The sequence below is a fragment of the Rhinoraja longicauda genome, chromosome 12 (assembly GCF_053455715.1).
Source record: "Rhinoraja longicauda isolate Sanriku21f chromosome 12, sRhiLon1.1, whole genome shotgun sequence".
In the NCBI taxonomy this organism is placed as follows: Eukaryota; Metazoa; Chordata; class Chondrichthyes; order Rajiformes; family Arhynchobatidae; genus Rhinoraja; species Rhinoraja longicauda.
Window position 1 is genome coordinate 788121 of NC_135964.1, and position 19049 is coordinate 807169.

A 19049-nucleotide genomic window follows, 5' to 3' on the forward strand; every position below is an offset into this window, starting at 1 on the left:
AGTTAGCAAACAAAATGATTTATCTTATTCAGAGTTGAGTTAAAATGTCCTGGTGTTCCGGAATGTATTACTCCTGCAGAAGCAACCAGTGCCTGGCTGGCTGGTTGGCTGCTCCACTAATCCACCCCCACTGCCGTCCCAAACGTCCCGAGTTCAATAACTTCTTTGTTGCCGTTGCACTTGCAGAGAGAGAGAGCGGGTCAGGGCCAGCGTTAACAGGGGCAGCGTTAACAGGGGCAGCCAGCCAGCCAGCCAGCCCGCCTCCAGCAGCATTAGTCCCCCACCGAGAAACTCCTGCTCGGCTCCCTTCACCTGTCATTTTGAAACCAGCTCCGGCTCCCAGAGGAAGAAGCCTCCAGTATCTTTGGCCTCCCCCCGTGGAGCCTGTGACCGGGAGCGGGGACAAGGGGCAGGAGGTCCGTCCCCCCGTGGAGCCTGTGACCGGGAGCGGGGACAAGGGGCAGGAGGTCCCCCCGTGGAGCCTGTGACCGGGAGCGGGGACAAGGGGCAGGAGGTCCCCCCGTGGAGCCTGTGACCGGGAGCGGGGACAAGGGGCAGGAGGTCCGTCCCCCCGTGGAGCCTGTGACCGGGAGCGGGGACAAGGGGCAGGAGGTCCGTCCCCCCGTGGAGCCTGTGACCGGGAGCGGGGACAAGGGGCAGGAGGTCCGTCCCCCCGTGGAGCCTGTGACCGGGAGCGGGGACAAGGGGCAGGAGGAGGAGGAGGAGGAGACGGGTTAAACGCTCTCGCTCACTGAGACTGCAACTTCAAGCACCTGTCCTGTCCCGGCCTCCGCTCCAACACACAAGTGTCCCATTGTCCGGCATCTCCACAGTCTTGCGTCCCCCGTCTACCCTCCCTCCCTCCCTCCCTCCCCTCTCCCCCCCGGCACCGGGCACAGGTCGCACCACCACCTACCCCACCACCTACCCTCTCAGGTGCTCTCTCATCTTTGCTGAAAGCGCTCACTTCCAGTCACACGGCGTCTTGTTTTTGGGGAGGGGGTTAAATTTCTTCCAACCGCCAGTAAAATAAGAAATGCAGCACAAGTGCAAGTAAAATAGCAACGAGCTGAAGAGCTGACACACATGGGGAGGGAGGGAGGGAGGGAGGGAGGGAGGGTGATCGATCGATCAGACGGGGAGGAGTTTGCCGGCTTGAAACCTCCTCTCAACAACCCCAGTGAATCCGCCGGCTTCGGGGAGGGACAATGTACCGTACGTGCTACAAATGACAGGTTCAAACAAAATGTGTACGCTCTCCTTTACACACACCATGTAACTCACACACAGGGTGGTGGGTGTCTGGAACAAGCTGCCGGAGGAGGTAGAGAGGCTGGGACTAGCCCAAGATTTAAGAAACAGTTCGACAGGTACATGGATAGGACAGGGTTGGAGGGATTTGGACCAAGCGCAGGCAGGTGGGACAAGTGTAACTGGAACATGTTGGCCGGTGTGGGCGAGCTGGGCCGAAGGGCCTGTTTCCACGCTGTAACTACAAATCGAGTGAGCGGGCGAGTGAATGAGTGAGTGGGTGGGCGAGTGAATGAGTGAGCGGGCGAGTGAGTGGGTGAGCGGGCGAGTGAGTGAGCGAGTGAATGAGTGAGCGGGCGTGTGAGTGGGTGGGTGGGCGAGTGAATGAGTGAGCGGGCGAGTGAATGAGTGAGCGGGTGAGTGGGTGGGCGAGTGAGTGAGCGGGCGAGTGAGTGAGTGGGTGGGCGAGTGAATGAGTGAGCGGGCGAGTGAGTGAGCGGGCGAGTGAGTGAGCGGGCGAGTGAGTGAGTGAGTGAGTGAGTGAGTGAGCGGGCGAGTGAGTGAGCGGGCGAGTGAGTGAGTGAGTGAGCGGGCGAGTGAGTGAGTGAGTGAGCGGGCGAGTGAGTGGGTGGGCGAGCGAGTGGGCGTGAGTGAGTGGGTGGGCGAGTGAATGAATGAGCGGGCGAGTGAGTGAGCGGGCGAGTGAATGGGTGGGCGAGTGAGTGAGTGGGCGAGTGAGTGAGTGAGCGGGCGAGTGAGTGAGTGGGGGGGTGAGCGAGCGAGCGAGTGAGCGACTGTGGGCGAGCGAGCGGGCGAGAGAGTGGGTGGGCGAGTGAATGAGTGAGTGGGTGGGCATGTGAGTGGGTGGGCGAGTGAATGAGTGAGTGGGTGGGCGTGTGAGTGGGTGGGCGAGTGAGTGGGTGGGCGAGTGAATGAGTGAGTGGGTGGGCGTGTGAGTGAGTGGGCGTGTGAGTGGGCGAGTGGGTGTAGCGAGTGAGTGGGTGTGGGTGGGCGTGTGAGTGAGCGTGTGAGTGAGTGAGTGAGTGGGTGAGTGAGTGAGTGTGGGTGGGTGTGTGAGTGAGTGAGTGGGCGTGTGGGTGAGTGAGTGAGTGAGTGTGGGTGGGTGTGTGAGTGAGTGAGTGGGCGTGTGAGTGAGTGGGGGGGTGAGTGGGTGAGTGAGCGAGCGAGTGAGCGACTGAGTGGGCGAGTGAGTGAGCGGGCGAGTGAGTGAGTGAGTCGTTGGTAGGATGTCATGCATTGCTGACCCCTTTCCCCTGCTGGCAAGTCGCGGCAACGTGCAAGTGCAGGTGAGTGCACCAGAGCGGGTGGACAATCAATCCCCCAGCGGCGACCCTGGATCCGAGGACCTTTGCCCAAACTCACCGCCACAAATCACTGGAGCCATCAACCTTGAAAATCAAACGGATCGAGCACTCGTTGTGGGAGTGGGGTGATCTAGAAATGCCTTTGCAATTGAAGATCAGCAGCCATCGTGGGATGGATGACATGTAAACCTGCATCCCAAACCCCCAGTGTATTCCTTCATTCCCTGCCGATCCCCAGTGCTGGAGTTCCGATCAACCCGCCACTCTGTGTCTGGCAGGGAGCGCGGTGACTGGGCTTCTCGGTTGCTCCGTATTGATGGGCAAGGCGGCATTCACCAACCTCCCTCCCACCGGCATTCAGTGCCAGCACCCAGTGCCACAACTTCCTGCTCGCATTTCTCAGCAAAAGGTATCATTACACCAAAGATAGACACAAAATGCTGGAGTAACTCAGCGGGACAGGCAGCATCTCTGGAGAGAAGGAATGGGTGACCCTTCTTCAGACTGAAGGCATCCTTTGTATTCACAGCATCTGCCGTTCTTTGTTTCCACTCTCGTCTTTTAAGTATTTTGTTTCTACAAATGCTTCTATGATTAATTACAGTAAATGGAACGGAAGGCCCCGTCTTGTTGACACCTGAAGATGAACACTAGATTGACAGCCGTTTGTAGAAAAATGTCCATGTGACTAGAATACCAATAAAAAGAATAGAAACAAGAAACGTGTTCGGACTATACCTGAATATAGGTAATAGCGCAGTAACAGGCCTTTTGCCCCACTATATCTGTGGTGAATAAGATGCCAAGTTAATCTTGTCCACCTGCACCTAATTCATATCCCTCCATTTCCACCTGTCGATCCAAAAGCCTCAAATGGTGTTTCAGGCACCCACCGCTCTTTGTGTGCCTTGCCCTGTGTCTCTCCTGTAAACTTTGCCTCTCTGTCCTTATCTATGCCCTCTACTCATCACATCAGGTACAGGACTGACAGCAGGCTGTTCAACCTCAGGTGTTACAAAGGTGAAGGAGACCATCATCAGAGATTTCTTGTTTGCTGATGACTGTGCCCTCAATGCCAGCTGAGCTGCCTACGCAGACTCCTTCACATCAGGTGGCAGGACAAAATTCCTGACAGAGGTCTTGTAACGGGCCGGAATCCCAGCGTCCACATACTCCTACGGAAAGCCCAAGCCAGATGGGCAGGCCATGCAGTCAGAATGCCCGAGAGTCGACTGCCAAAACAGCTTCTGTATGGAGAACTGTGTCAGGGCAAGCGCTCAGTAGGAGGACAGAAGAAACGGTTTAAGAACTGCCTCAAAGTGTCCCTCCCAACCTCAGCACTTGGGAGTCTCTTGCTCTGGACCGTCTAACCTGGCGTAGCAAGCTCACCACAGGAGCCCGTGCAGCAGAGAACAGACGCACTGCAGAGGCCCAGAGGAAACGCACCGCGCGCAAGGCCCGGGCTACCTCCACATCCACTGTAGCACCCATCCACTTGTGTCGTACATGTGGGCGTGGCTTCCGGGCCCGGATTGGCCTCACCAGTCACTTCTGGACCCACAGTCAACAATCCTCCAACTGAAAGTGAAGTCATGGTCATCTTCGAACCCGAAGGACGAACAACAACATCAACAACACTCATTGACATTTCCACCATGGGAAAAAGATTCTGACTGTCTACCATATCTATGCCTCTCATGATTTTACACACTTCTGTCAGGTCTTCCCTCAACCTCTGACGCTCCAGAGAACACAATCCAAGTTTGTCCAACCTCTCCTAATAATTATTCCTCTCTAATCCAGGCAACATTCTGATCAACTTCTGCACCTTCTCCAAAGCCTCCATTTCCATCCTGTAATGGGGCAACTAGAACTACTCCAAATACTGCCCAACAAAAGCTTTCTAAAGCTGCAACACAACCTCCTGGCTCTTATAGACATAAAAAGCTGGAGTAACAGCAGGTCAGGCAGCATCTCTGGAGAAAAGGAATAGGTGACATTTTCGGTCGAAACCCTTCTTCAGACTGATGTCCCAACTATACCATAGGCCTTCTTTACCACTCTATCTACTTGTGTTGCCACTTTCAGGGAGCTTTGGACTTGGTCTTCAAGATCCCTCTGTACATCAATTCCATTTAGAGTGCTCACATTAACTGTATACTTTCCCCGTATATTCGACCCCACCTTACACTCATTTGGACTAAACTCCAATGTTGATAGGCAGGTGGGGAGGCTGATGAGAACCGCCTGTATCTGGACTTTCAAAAAGCCTTTGACAAGGACCCACACAAGAGATTGGTGAGCAAAATTAGAGCACATGGTATTGGGGGTAGGGTATTGACATGGATGGAGAACTGGTTCGCAGACAGGAAGCAAAGAGTAGGAATTAACAGGTCCTTTTCAGAATGGCAGGCAGTGACTAGTGGGGTGCCGCAAGGCTCAGTGCTGGGACCCCAATTATTTACAATATATATCAATGTTTTAGATGAGGGAATTAAATGTAACATCTCCAAGTTTGTGGGTGACACAAAGCTGGGTGGCAGTGTGAGCTGCAAGGAGGATGCCATGAGGCTGCAAGGTTTGGATAGGTTGGGTGAGTGGGCAGATGCATGGCAGATGCAGTATATTGTGGATAAATGTGAGGCTATCCACTTTGGAGGCAAGAAGAAAGCAGATTATTATCTGACTGCTGTCGGATCAGGGAAAGAGGAGGTGCAGCGAGACTTGGGTGTTCTTGTCCATCAATCACTAACAGTAAGCATGCAGGTACAGCAGGCAGTGAAGAAAGCCAATGGCACCTAGACACAAAATGCTGGAGTAACTCAGTGGGTCAGGCAGCATCTCTGGAGAGAAGGAATGGGTGACGTTTCGGGTCATGACCCTTCTTCAAAAGTTTCGGGTCGAGACCCTTCTTTCCTACACAAAGCTAATAGCATGTTGGCCTTCATTGCAAGAGGATTTGAGTTTAGGAACAAGGAGGTCCTACTGCTGTTGTACAGGGCCCTGGTGAGATCACACCTGGGGTATCGAGTACAGTTTTCGTCTCCTAATTTGAGGAAGGACATTCTTGCTATTGAGAGAGTGTTCAACAGGTTAATTCCCCGGGATGGCGGGACTGACATATGATGAAAGAATGGGTTGACTGGGCTTCTATTCACTGGAATTTAGAAGGATGAGAGGGGATCTTATAGAAACATATAAAATTCTTAAGGGATTGGACAGGCTAGATGCAGGAAAAATATTCCCGATGTTGGGGGGAGTCCAGAACCAGGGGTCACAGTTTAAGAATAAGGGGTAAGCCATTTACGACTGAGATGAGGAAAAAACTCTTCACCCAGAGAGTTGTGAATCTGTGGAATTCTCTGCTACAGAAGGCACTGGATGTTTTCAAGAGAGAGTTAGATATAGCTCTTAGGGCTATCGGAATCAAGTGATATGTGGAAAAAGCAGGAACGGGATACTGATTTTGGATGTTCAGCCCTGATCAGATTGAAGGCGGTGCTGGCTCGAAGGGCCGAATGGCCTACTCCTGCACCTAGTTTCTATGTTTTTATGTCTCTAACAGGCCGATCTATGTAATTAACCTGCAGCTGAATAGGCTTAATTTAAAACTGCCTTTGGTGAAGGAGATTTGTATCTGATAAGAATCTGTCCCTTTAAAACCAATTGAAGACACATATTGAAAATATGTGTAGGAGGGAACTGCAGGTGCTGGTTTACATCGAAAATAGACACAAAATGCTGGAGTAACTCAGCAGGACAGGCATCATCTCAGGATAGATGGAATGGATGACGTTTTGGGTCGAGACCCTTCTTTAGACTGAAGAAGGCTTTCAACCTGAAACGTCACCCATTCCTTTCATCCAGAAATGCAGCCTGTCCCACTAAATTACTACAGCATTTTGTGTCTATATTGAAAATATTATATCTTGCAGTGTGGATGCAGAGGGCAGGAATAACTTATTTTTGCAAACACACAGATTGCAAATAAGGAATAAACTCAGAGTTTGTACTGGGTGTGGAAAATTCTACTTACTCGAAGGGCTGAATGGCCTACTCCTGCACCTATTGTCTATTGTCTATTATACGATATATGCATTTGAAACTAGGCACCCATCCACCTTTGAGCAAGGCAAGATCATTCATTGAATCTTCCTGTGAGACTCTTGTTGGGTACTCCTCCAAGGTCACAGCAACCTTTGATGTTCCATGAACTACATTCAATGTGCCTTGAGCAAAGAAAATAAATATTGACTATGCAAAAACCACAGCCAAGGTTGATTGCATCTTGATCCAACATTTACTCTTGCTCATTTTTTATCATGGTGGAATTCTTTGCCACGGAAGACTGTGGAACTCAAGTCAATGGATATTTTTACGGCAGAGATAGATATATTCTTGATCAGTATGGGTGTCCGGGGTTATGGGGTGAAGGCAGGAGAATGGGGTTAGGAGGGAGAGATAGATCAGCCATGATTAAATGGTGGAGTAGACTTGATGGGCCAAATGGCCTAATTCCTCCCCTATCACTTATGACCGTATCACCTTACGGGCACTAGAAATGTGACCAGGAGCAAGACAGCTGAATGGGACCTCACTCTTTACTAGTTTGGAGAATGTTTCTGCCAGTCTGATTCTTGCAAATGATCTGAACTAAACTATTGTGTCGGAAGGAACTGCAGATGCTGGTTTAAACCGAAAATAGACGAATAACTCAGCGGGACAGAGTCTGGAGAAAAGGAATAAGTGACACCCATGCAATAGTCTGTTTGAACTTCTACCATCGGGCAGACGCTACAAGGCCTTCTACGCCCGCACCTCCAGACTCAGGAACAGCTTCATCCCCAGGGCCATAGCTGCTCTGAACCGGTCCTGCTGAGTCGGATGGTCACATCGCACAGCGAACTGGCACAGACCTATTTGCACTTTATACTGTTTTAACTGTTTCTAATTTTGTTTCTCTGGGTTGTCTAAATTTCTGTTGATTAGCTAATTAATTTATTGCATCGTATGGAAGATGCATTAACAATCTCATTGTACCCCTGTACAATGACAATAAAGATATATTGTATTGTATTGTATTGTATTTGGGTCATCACCTATTTCTTTTCTCCAGAGTCTGACCCGCAGACTTACTCCAGCTTTTTGTGTCTATCTTTGAACTAAACTATTACTGTTTCTGATCCATTTATCATTTACACCCTTACCGCACTCTATATATCCATTGAGTGACTGAATTAATTGTTTATGGTGCTTAATCCTCAATGAATACCATCTATGCATGCAAATACTGCCAGACCCATATCAATGAAGCATTGTGACAAGCTGCCGTGAAAGAAAGAAGAGTTTGCATCTCTAAAGTGCCTTTTACTTGCTCAGCGTCTCCAAAAATCAATGTAGTGATTTTGAATTGTGATTGTTTGTAACCACATGGTAAAGTGCAAAATTCAAGTATTTGGCCAGAAAATTCCATGCAACCAATAAGTGGTGAAATTAAAAGCATTTATCATGGGATGCTATTCCGTGATAAGTCTCTTGCTAATTCAAAATCAATAATTTTGTTGCACTTGCCCCACTTTCTACATACCTGTGCAACCTGAAAATTGTAAATCCATAATCTTTATTTACTGCAAACCTCAAAACCTGGAGATATTTTTCTGTCAGAAACTGCTCCCAATCACAACAGTTTTTGTTGAGATGTCCTTATTTATATTCCACGTGTAAAGAGTGTTCTCCTCAGATTGCCAGTTCCAAACAAAAGCTCTCACTCTGTTTGATAATTTTCACCCCCTATTTTGTATTTCCAATCTTTTAGGGTTGAGCAATGCTGAAAAAATATCAGTATTTGAACAAATGTGAAAGTTGGCCACTAAAAAGCCTGTCCCACTTTAGCTATTTTAAGGCGACTGCCGGCGACTAGGCTGTCGCCGACAGTTCACCGGGGTGTCGCGGGCATGATCGTGAGGTGTCTTCCAAAAATCGTAGTGGATCTCGGCGCGTCGCTGAAAAATCATCCGGTTTGAAATCTCTCGGCGACAGCTGGCTTGTCGCCAGGTATCGTTGCTTATTGCGGGCGCTGTCACATGCTGTCCCCAGGTTTGATAGGTTCTCTTAGATGCATTTAGAAGCACATAATATTAAAATAAGTAAAGCCATTTCAAAAAACCATAAAATGCTTGTGTTTAACCAATTTATTTAATGTCAGGACATTTGACAGGTAGATCGGAGGCGACAGTTTGACGGTCAGGTAAGCGTGGGAATTTTCACGATGTTTTTGGCCTCAGCCGTTACATTTAAAGTGGGCTCCCAACCCAGATATGCAACCCAGATACCAGATATGCATCTCCCTTTCATTTTCAAAGAATGCCCACACACTTATCACAAAAATCCACTGAACCACTTTTTAAATTATTTTTTTAATACAGCTATTAGTAAACTGGAAGGAAATCCAGTTTATGCCTTGTTACAGTGAAGCTTGATTTTTAAGTAACCCATACAAGGTGTTATAGTTCAAAACTCTCAAGTACTTACCGACTAGTCAGTGATTTCAGTGAAAACCAGGACGCCGGAGAAGCATTGACCGTGGGAATTTCGCGATGTTTCAGAAGACGCTGTAATCTCGACCTGACTCGACATTGTCGTGGTCATTGTCGTCGGGTAAAAGAAAATTTTGGCGATCTGCTACGACTTTGACAGTCGCCAGCAGTCTCCAAAATAATCGCCTAAGTGCGACAGACCCTTAACCTGTGTTGAAGGCATAGGGGACTGCAGATGCTGGAATTGTGATTAAAGCACAAAGTGCCAGAAGAACTCAGCTTGTGTTGAACATGCTCAATGAAATGAAATTGTCAAAGATTGCAAGGTGATTTGTTCAATTCCTTCTTTTGCTTTGTCCAAGACTCAAACTCCATGCAATATTGAAGACTCCTAACTGCTCTTCGAAATGGCCCAGAAAGCCACTCAATCAAATCGCAACTCGTATTTGAAAACAGTGTTAGAATAAAGCCATTCAGACTATCTGCTTTCAACCTTGGCATCAAGGACCATGGTGTAAATATTATGAATGATCTTGAGTGGACCAAGCACATTGCAGCGACAGCCAAGAAGGCCTCTACTTTCTCAGGGTGCTGAGGATGCTGAGGAGGTTTGGCATGCCTCCAATGACTTTTATGAACTTCTACAGACGCACCATCGAAACATAGCTTGGTTTGCAAACAGCTTTGCCCAAGACAGTAAGGTATTGCAGTTATGGATGTTGCCCACTTTATCGCACAGAACAGACTCGCCACCATTGCCTTCATCCACCCTTCATGCTGTCCTGGGAAAGCAGCAATCATAATCAAAGACCTTTCCTCCCCTCGCTCCGATAGGACAGAAAATGCAGAAAGTGTGCACCAGCAGACTCATAAACAGCTTCTTCCCCTCTGTTATGAGAGGGGATCTTATAGAAACATATAAAATAATAAAAGGACTGGACAAGCAAGATGCAGGAAAAATGGTCCCAATGTTGGGGGAGTCCAGAATCAGGGGCCAGTCTTAGAATAAAGGGGAGGCCATTTAAAACTGAGGTGAGAAGAAACTTTTTCACCCAGAGAGTTGTGAATTTGTGGAATTCTCTGCCACAGAAGGCAGTGGAGGCCAATTCACTGGATGAATTAAAAAGAGAGTTAGATAGAGCTCTAGGGGCTAGTGGAATCAAGCGATATGGGGAGAAGGCAGGCACGGGTTATTGATTGTGGATGATCAGCCATGATCACAATGAATGGCTCGAAGGGCCAAATGGTCTCCTCCTGCACCTATTTTCTATGTTTCTATGTTTATCATGCTTCTGAAATATCCTTCTATTATCTAAAGTACATTCCGATTCTCTTCTAAGTACAGACATTGGACGTTTCTGGCATTGTTGCGCTATAATGCTGAGAATTGCAGTATATTCTACTCTGCATTTTCTCCTTTGCTCTACCTATCGTACTTGAGTTAGGCTTGATTGCATTTATATATAGTATTATCTGAATTGATAGATAGCATGCAAAACAAAGCTTTTCAACATATCCTGGTACACATGAAAATAGTAACCCTAAACTTGACATCGGATGCAGACGGACTAATGTAATTCCCAGACGAGGTGAATTTGCATTATCTTATTCAGTGTCTACATTGAGAGAATTGTTCTACAGACTAACCAAATAAAATATATTGTCATGCCCACAGAATCCTATCCTGCAGCCAACCTCCCTAACATTTCCAACACATTTAATGGGTCTGCTGCACCCTGGCAACAGGGTGGATCCATCCAAAGTGATAGATAAAGGAAGAACACTTCTTGCATTTACCCAATTTCCATTGAAGGTTATTGTTGAATCTGCTTCTATCATCCTTTCGTGCATTGTAATTCAGATGGATCATGTTGAAACAATATTGGCCGAGGCCATTTGATGTGACTTCCCATTCCTAGACCTTTCGCAGAGGCATTCCATCCGCACGTTCCGTGGTTTACTCATCCCTACCCACCCAAACCACTCCTTCCCCAGGTACATGCCCCACAACCGTATAAGACGTAACACTTGTCCCTACACCTCCTCCACCACCTCCACACAGGGACCCCAACAGTCCTTCCAGGTTAGACGTGCACCTCCTCTAACCTCAACTACTGCATCTGGTGTTCCCGATGTGGCCTCTTGTACATTAGTGAGACCTAGTATAGACTCAGCGACTGGTTTGGTGAACACTTGCGCTTGGTCTGCCAAGGGTTACTGTAGATCCTGGTTGCTAACTCTTCCCATTCCCACACTGACTTTTCTGTCCTGGGCCTCCTCCATTGCCAGAGGGAGGCCACATGCAAACTGGAGGAACAGCACCTCATATTCTCTTTGGGTAGCTTACAAAGGTATGAACATAGCATTTACCAATTTTAGGTAACTACCAATCACCCCACCCCTCCATTCCCCCCCCCCCTCCCCCTCTCTCCTGTGCCCCATCTGGACTCGCACCTATTTTCCCCTCCCCCTCCCCGTCCACCTACATTCCTTCTTCCAGCATCACATCAATCCATTCATCTAATTTCTTTTGTCTTTTCATCTTTGTCCTTTGTCCAACTATTTACCTACCAACCCCCACCCCCCTCCTCACCTGTATCAACCTATTACGCACCAGGCTTTGTCTGACCCCTCCTCTCTTCCAATTTTCTTCCCCCCCTCCAACAATCAGTATGAAGAAAGGTCCCGACACATAACGTCACCTATCCATTTATGCCCAGAGATGCTGCCTGACACCGCTGAATTACTCCAGCACCTTGTTTTTTTCTCTCATAAACCTGCATCTGCAGTTCCTTTTTTCTACAACTTACTTTAAAACTTGATGCCTCTTGCCTGACCACGAGGTAACATAGGTTGGAAAGATAGAGATGTAGCGCTAGATGTGAGCAGCAACGTTTTGGATGGAGTGGGTGCTACTCAAACATCTACTTTAATGGCATGGAGCAGATATTCATTGATCAACAAGATCAGCATTTTGCACAGTGGCGCGAGAGGCAGTTGCTGCCCACTTTAGATCACACCAATTATTTTGTTATTAGGAAACACAAATTGATGTTCATCACACCATAAAAAAAGATTAATCGGATCACATCTGTTTAAATTGTCTACAAAATCTTTGATTGTTTAAATAATTAGGAAGAAATAATGCATTTATTTTACATCCACAGAATGTTACAAAGTGCTTTGCAGACAATAAACTGTTTAATTTCAATTGAAATGTTGCTGCACTTGCATTGTTAGAGAATACCCAGTCAATTAAACACAATGGGGTTTCACAAACATCACTACGAACAATAAACCGAAACCAGTTTTAACAGTGGCCAGAATATTAAGAAGACTCCCTTTTGTTCTTTGAACAGAGAACTTTCATTTACCATTGAAAGGGCAAAATTGACCTCAGAATATTATCTAACTTGAAGACCTCATCACTTTCTGAAGTGACATCCTCTGATCTGGAAGCATGAGTGCCAACACGAGGCCTATGCTGAAAACTTTACTCAGATTGAACGTCATCGCCAAAATGTTATTGCAAATATTCTTCTGATATAGGACCTTTTTCAGGCTCCACCTGCTGCAAATTGCGAAGGAATAAAAACCTTACAGATGACTTTGGTGTGAAATACCCAGGTGACCAAATTTAAGGGACTTCAAGTAGTAAGTAGGAATCTGAACAAACAAGTCATTTAGATCAAATTGTTTTGTTTCAACCTCATAAATTCACCCACACCATCTGCCATCAACACCCCATCATTCAAATGCCCCGTTGATGCCTGTGTCTGCAATTCACATCAGCCACCTCTAACCCACCAAACCAGAGTGGGGATCAGTCACCTCTAGGGGCTGCCTAAAATGAAGGGGAAGGCATCAACGATGATTATGACGTAAATAAAATGGATTCTGAAACCCTCTAAGTAGGGGTGCAAATATGATAGCGGCAGTTATCATTAATGAGATTTTACTATTCAAAAGCCATGTTATATATCCTGTATAAAACATGTCAAGAACTCAGAGGAATTCAGTTAATTTCATATTTAGTGGGTAATTCTACTTGTGAATGTGTTCATTTCAAAGCCGGGCAAGATAATTATACTTTCCCGCTGGCACAATGCATACTCACAACTTGTAAAAGACATGAACTTCAATGCTCCCATTCCATCCAGGCTCACAGTGCCCTCCATAATGTTCGGCCCAAAGAGCCATCATTTATTTATTTGCCTCTGTACTTCACAATTTGAGATTTGTAATAGAAAAAATTACAAGTGGTTAAAGTGCTCATTATCAGATCTTATTAAAGGCCATTTTTATACACTTAGGTTTCACCATGTAGAAATTACAGCTGTGTTTATACATAGTCCCCCCATTTCAGGGCACCATAATGTTTGGGACACATGGCTACACAGGTGTTTGTAATTGCTCAGGTGTGTTTAATCACTTCCTCAATGCAGGTATAAGAGAGTTCTCAGCACCTAGTCGTTCCTCCAGTCTGTCCATCACCTTTGGAAACTTTTATTGCTGTTTATCAACATGAGGACCAAAGTTGCGCCAATGAAAGGCAAAGAAGCCATTATGAGACTGAGAAACAAGAATATAACTGTTAGAGGCATCAGCCAAACCTTAGGCTTACCAAAACCAACTGTTTGGAGCATCATTAAGAAGAGAGCATTGGTGAGCTTACTAATCACAAAGGAACTGGCAGGCCAAGGAAGACCTCCACAGCTGATGACAGAGAATTTTCTCTAGAATAAAGAAAAATCCCCAAACACCTGTTCGACAGATCAGGATCCCACTTCAGGTGTGGATTTGTCAATGACTACTGTCCGCAGAAGACTTCATGAACAGAAATACAGAGGCTACACTGCAAGATGCAACCACTGGTTAGCCTCAAAAATAGGATGGCCAGGTTACACAGTTCTGGAAAAAGGTCTTGTGGACAGATGAGACGAAGATTAACTTATATCAGAGAGACGGCAAGAGAAAAGTATGGAGAAGAGAAGGAACAGCCCAAGATTCAAAGCATACCACATCATCTGTGAAACACGGTGGTGGGGGTGTTATGGCCTGGGCATGTACGGCTGCTGAAGATACTGGCTCACTTATCTTCATTGATGATACAGCTGCTGATGGTGGTAGCATAATGAATTCTGAAGTGTAAAGACACATCCTATCTGCTCAAGTTCAAATAAATGCCTCAAAACTAATTGGCCAGCAGTTCATTCTACAGCAAGCCAATGATCCCAAACATACTGCTAAAGCTACAAAGGAGTTTTTCAAAGCTAAAAAATGGACAATTCTTGAGTGGCCAAGTCAATCACCCGATATGAACTCAATTGAGCATGCCTTTTATATGCTGAAGAGAAAACTGAAGGGGACTAGCCCCCCAAAACAAGCATAAAGATGGCTGCAATACAGGCCTGCCAGAGAAGACACCCAGCAACTGGTGATGTCCATGAATCGTAGACTTCAAGCAGTCATTGCGTACAAAGGATATGCAACAAAATACTAAACATGACTACTTTCATTTACCTGACATTGCTGTGTCCCAAACATTATGGGGGGACTATGTAAAAACGCTGCTGTAATTTCTACATGATGAAACCAAATGTATAAAAATGGCCTTTATTAAAATCTGACAATGTGCACCTTAACCACAAGTGATTTTTTTCTATTACAAATCTCAAATTGTGGAGTACAGAAGCAAAAAACTAATGATGGGTCTTTGTCCCAAACATTATGGAGCATGCCTCGGGAATGTAAACTGTGCGGAGTTAACAGGTTAATTAAAAATTGCACCTTTGCTAACCAGCTGAGAAGAGAACATCCCTATATCTTAGAGCCATAACTTATTATTTGATTCTAAACAACAGCATATTGATGTTCTTCAGAGATGGACGTAGAAGTTAGAAGCTGGACAAGGACATTTGGCTCTTCAAGTCTCCTCTGCCATTCCATAATATTTTGGCTAATCTGACTTTGACTTTGACTTCAACTCCGCCTTCCTGGGATAACCTTTCACCTTTCCCCACCACTCCCCACCCCCCATCTGCCTCCCCGTAGATCTGCCGCGGGAGACTTTGTAACTGTAAGCGACTATTGCATGCCCAAACAAAGAATTTCACTTGTTACATGTGACAATAAAGTATTCATATTCATACTTATCAACCTACACCTTAAAAACATTCCAGCTCTTGCCTTCATTGTCCTTTAAGGAAGAGAATGTCATGGACGCAAGTTCCCTGGAGAAAAAATATTACACCTCATCTCTGCCTTAAGGAGTTTATTTAAACAATGACGCCAGGTTCAAGATTGTTTTACAAGAAAATATCTTCCCCACATCCTCTGTCAAGGTCCCGAAGATCTTTATGTTCAATTAACTTCCCTCCCACTCTTCAAAACATCAGCAAACATAAATCTTGACTGTATAATTTTTTTCTCATAGGACAACCCGTCCTTTGCAGGATTTGGTCTGGTGATCCTACACTGACCTGTGTCCAATGCATTCAAATTGTTCCTTAAATAAGCAGTCCAATTCTATTCTCATCAATGCTCTGTAAAAATTAAGCAGAACCTTCCTACTCCAGCATTCCATTCCTCTAGCAATGAACAAAAATACTGTGCTAGCTTTCCTAATTATTTGCTACATCAGCACACACCAGCCACTTCTGCATTGTGCAATCTGACACCCAGACTCCGCTGCATTTCAGAGCTCTGCAATCTCTTGCTTGTTAGCTGACATATTTATTTAGTATGTTTTTGGCCAAAATAGGCAAATTCACATTTTCAAACATTTTACTAGAGTGCATGTTCTTACTCCATTCACTTAACCTAGTCATGTCTTTTTTTGTAACCTTCCTCTATCCTCTTTGCAACTTAGATTCCTACTGTTAGCTGCATGTGAAGTATTAGCAAATTTTGCAACTAAACCTTTGGTGCCTTTATTCAAGTCATTGAAAAACAATTGTTGAAAGTTGAGGTCAGAGCACCGATCCCTGTGGCACAACACTTGTTATATTTTGCCAAACAGGATGAGGTCCATTTATACTTGTTCTTTGTATGCTGTAGGTCAAACATAAAGTGGTTACACTTCAGAAAATATATAGTTCTGGTTGCAGGGGATATGGCACATCCTTAGTATCCAGGTCATGTCTGGTGTGCTTGAAGTTCTCTATCCGATTCATCAAAGGATCAGCTTGCCTCCTGTACATCAACATCAGCGTACATTCTTTGAAACACTCTATTCTTATCAGCAATCAATATAGTTTCTCCAAAGCTTTCCTAAACTGTCGCTCAATATTCCTTCTGCACAAACCCGATATAATCCTTTTTTTGTAACGCCCATGTTCTGCATATTCTGACGTTACAAGGCCTTCTACGCCTGCACCTCCAGACTTAGGAACAGCTTCATCCCCAGAGCTATAGCTGCTCTGAACCGGTCCTGCTGAGTGCCCCCCCCCCCCATGAACGTCGCACAGTGACAATTGCACTTTATACTGTTTTAACTGTTTCTAATTTTGTTTCTCTGGACTGTTTAAAGATTAGCTAATTAATTTATTGCATCGAATGGAAGTCGCATTCCCAATCTCGTTGTACCCCTGTACAATGACAATAAAGATGTATTGTATTGTATTGTATTGTATTGCAATAACTTCCATTTGCCATCAGATCAATTCTTATCATTTTTATTTGTTCCATCGAACTGCTTGCAACAGCTCAGTAGAGACTGATACTTTGACCCATATTCCAGCTGTTCCTTTATCACAATCACAATCACAATAATATTTTATTAGCCAAGTATGTTTTGCAACATACGAGGAACTTCATTTGCCATACAGTCATAACAATAAAAAAGTAACAGGACACACAAAATACATTTTAACATGAACATCCACCACAGTGACTCCTCCACATTCCTTACTGTGATGGAAGGCGAAAAAATGTTTATTCTCTTCCCTTCTTTGTCCTCCAGCAGTCGGGGGCCTCGAACCCTCCGTTGACGGGACGATCTTGACTCCCATAGCCGGCGGTGGGCCTTCCTCGTCGGGGCGATCCAGCTCCTGCATTGGGAGGGGGGCAATCTCAGCTCCCCCACGCCGGGCGATCTACCCGGGTTGGGACTAGTCAAACATCGTGCGGCTTTTGGAGCTCCCGACCGGTCTCAACCCGAGACTGCGAGCTCTGTGACGGTAGCGACCACAGGCCGTGTTGGAGCGTCGATCCCAGGCAAGGGATCGGCTCCGATGATAAGTCCACCCCCCCCCCGCGGTGGGGCTCAAAGTCAGTCCAAGGCAAGGCCGCCAGCTCCATGATGTTAGCCCGCAGAGTGACCGGAGATAGGACCCACAAAACAATCGCATCTCCAGCAAAGTGAGCTTTACAATGCTTTACAAATTCGAGGTCGCCCCCAAACTGCCTTTCCAACATAAAACTATCCTCTGTCTTCTGATTTACATTGGCTTTCTATGAACCAACCTCTGTTTTAAAATTTCTGTTCTTGCTCTTAAATCCACTCACAGTCGTGGCCAATCTCTATCAACAGCCCAAATCCCCTCCACGATATCTCGGCTACCTCAGTTCTAATCTCTTGATATACCCCAACCAGTGGCAATTGTGTTTCAGTCACAGCGCAGGAATTTCCTCCCTAAACCTCTCACTCTTCTCGTCCCCTTCGTTCTTTCTTAAATTCCAAATATATACCTTAAAATCCTTAAATTTTCCCCAAAATTCCTTAAACGCCCTTTATAATCAATTTGGTCACCTTTTCTATCATTTCCCATGTAACTGTCATGCTGAGGACATCCTGCTATATTATGCTGCCATTTAGACATACTACAGATGATCAGTTGACTTTACAAGACCCAATGGAACACAATGATGATCGCAAACCCCAGTATTTCTGAATTCCAGGTTTAAATAAATGGAAAACCAGAGGCTTGCAGTGTCCATGATACCTTCTAACAGCAGGGAACAATTTGGGCAATCAGCCTTATAAATAGTCGTCCACCTATATCCACTTGCTTACACAATAATTTGCTAGCATAATTTTCCAAATGCGAGCTTTTAAGAACAACACAATTACCCAAGTATTTTACTGTATTTGCTTTTGTTGCAGTCATCAAGTTTGGTCAGATTTACGAACTGTTTGGAGGCTAAAGGAGTTCAAGTGTAATAAACTCAAGTGTAATAGAATAATAAATATTACTGAATATAAAATCAGGTCAGGGCAAAACTTCCCAGGTTTGGATAGTGCAGATAAATATGCATTCAGAAATGAATTCCATACTAATGAATGACAGCCAATGCAGACACTATTGATATCTTCTGCAATGCAGGAAACTTAGAAACAAGCTTGCATTTAAACACAAACCACATAAAAGAAAGCTGGCAACAGTCAGAAGCTACGTGAAATGGAATCACTGATTGCAACAGGCAACAGCTCACTGTAAACAGTGGGACACATGGTGCAAAGACTGTGCAAAATGCATATTCTGCAATCTTTATGAAGAAATTTATTCAATTTCCACTGATAAGATTTCAATTATTGAAAAAGGGGATCCTGTCAGGAAGTTTTCATCTTGAATGCCCAGTCACACTGACACAGCTTTAACGTTGGCCACTGTTGCTAGACTGCAGTCAGTCCCAATAAAGGCACGTCAGCTGAATAGCTCCAGTAGGAGTCAAATTATTCATGGCTTAAGAAATTTCGAAGGCACAATGGGTTTGAATTTTGATGAGAGATTTCTCCCTCCCAAATTGTAAACTGAGGAGTAAGGGGAACATGTGAATTTGGGCCTCTCTTGTCAGAGGGATGTGCATGATCATTCTGGGAAGGTGAGTCAGCCACCAAATGGCAAGACCCGCACTGTGATTAATTTAATGTTCTTGCAGCAAGTGAACAATGGATATGCCAGTAGGAAAAGGGTGATGGATGGGGGGAGAGGTA

The 19049-nt window shown here is 45.5% G+C and overlaps 1 protein-coding gene across 11 annotated transcripts in view; it reads right to left on the reverse strand.

The window, feature by feature from the left end:
• Positions 1-19049, reverse strand: part of dmd (dystrophin) — a 1595363-nt gene that overhangs the window by 133930 nt on the left and 1442384 nt on the right. For 2 of the 11 annotated variants that reach the window (XM_078408880.1, XM_078408879.1), the window contains exon 1: positions 929-1088. The exons of the other annotated variants lie outside the window; for them this stretch is intronic. In XM_078408880.1, coding sequence (XP_078265006.1) covers positions 929-948 — 20 coding nt within the window. In that variant the 5' untranslated portion in view covers positions 949-1088. Of the gene's footprint in view, positions 1-928; positions 1089-19049 lie in introns of those variants that run through there. 11 annotated transcript variants of the gene reach the window in all.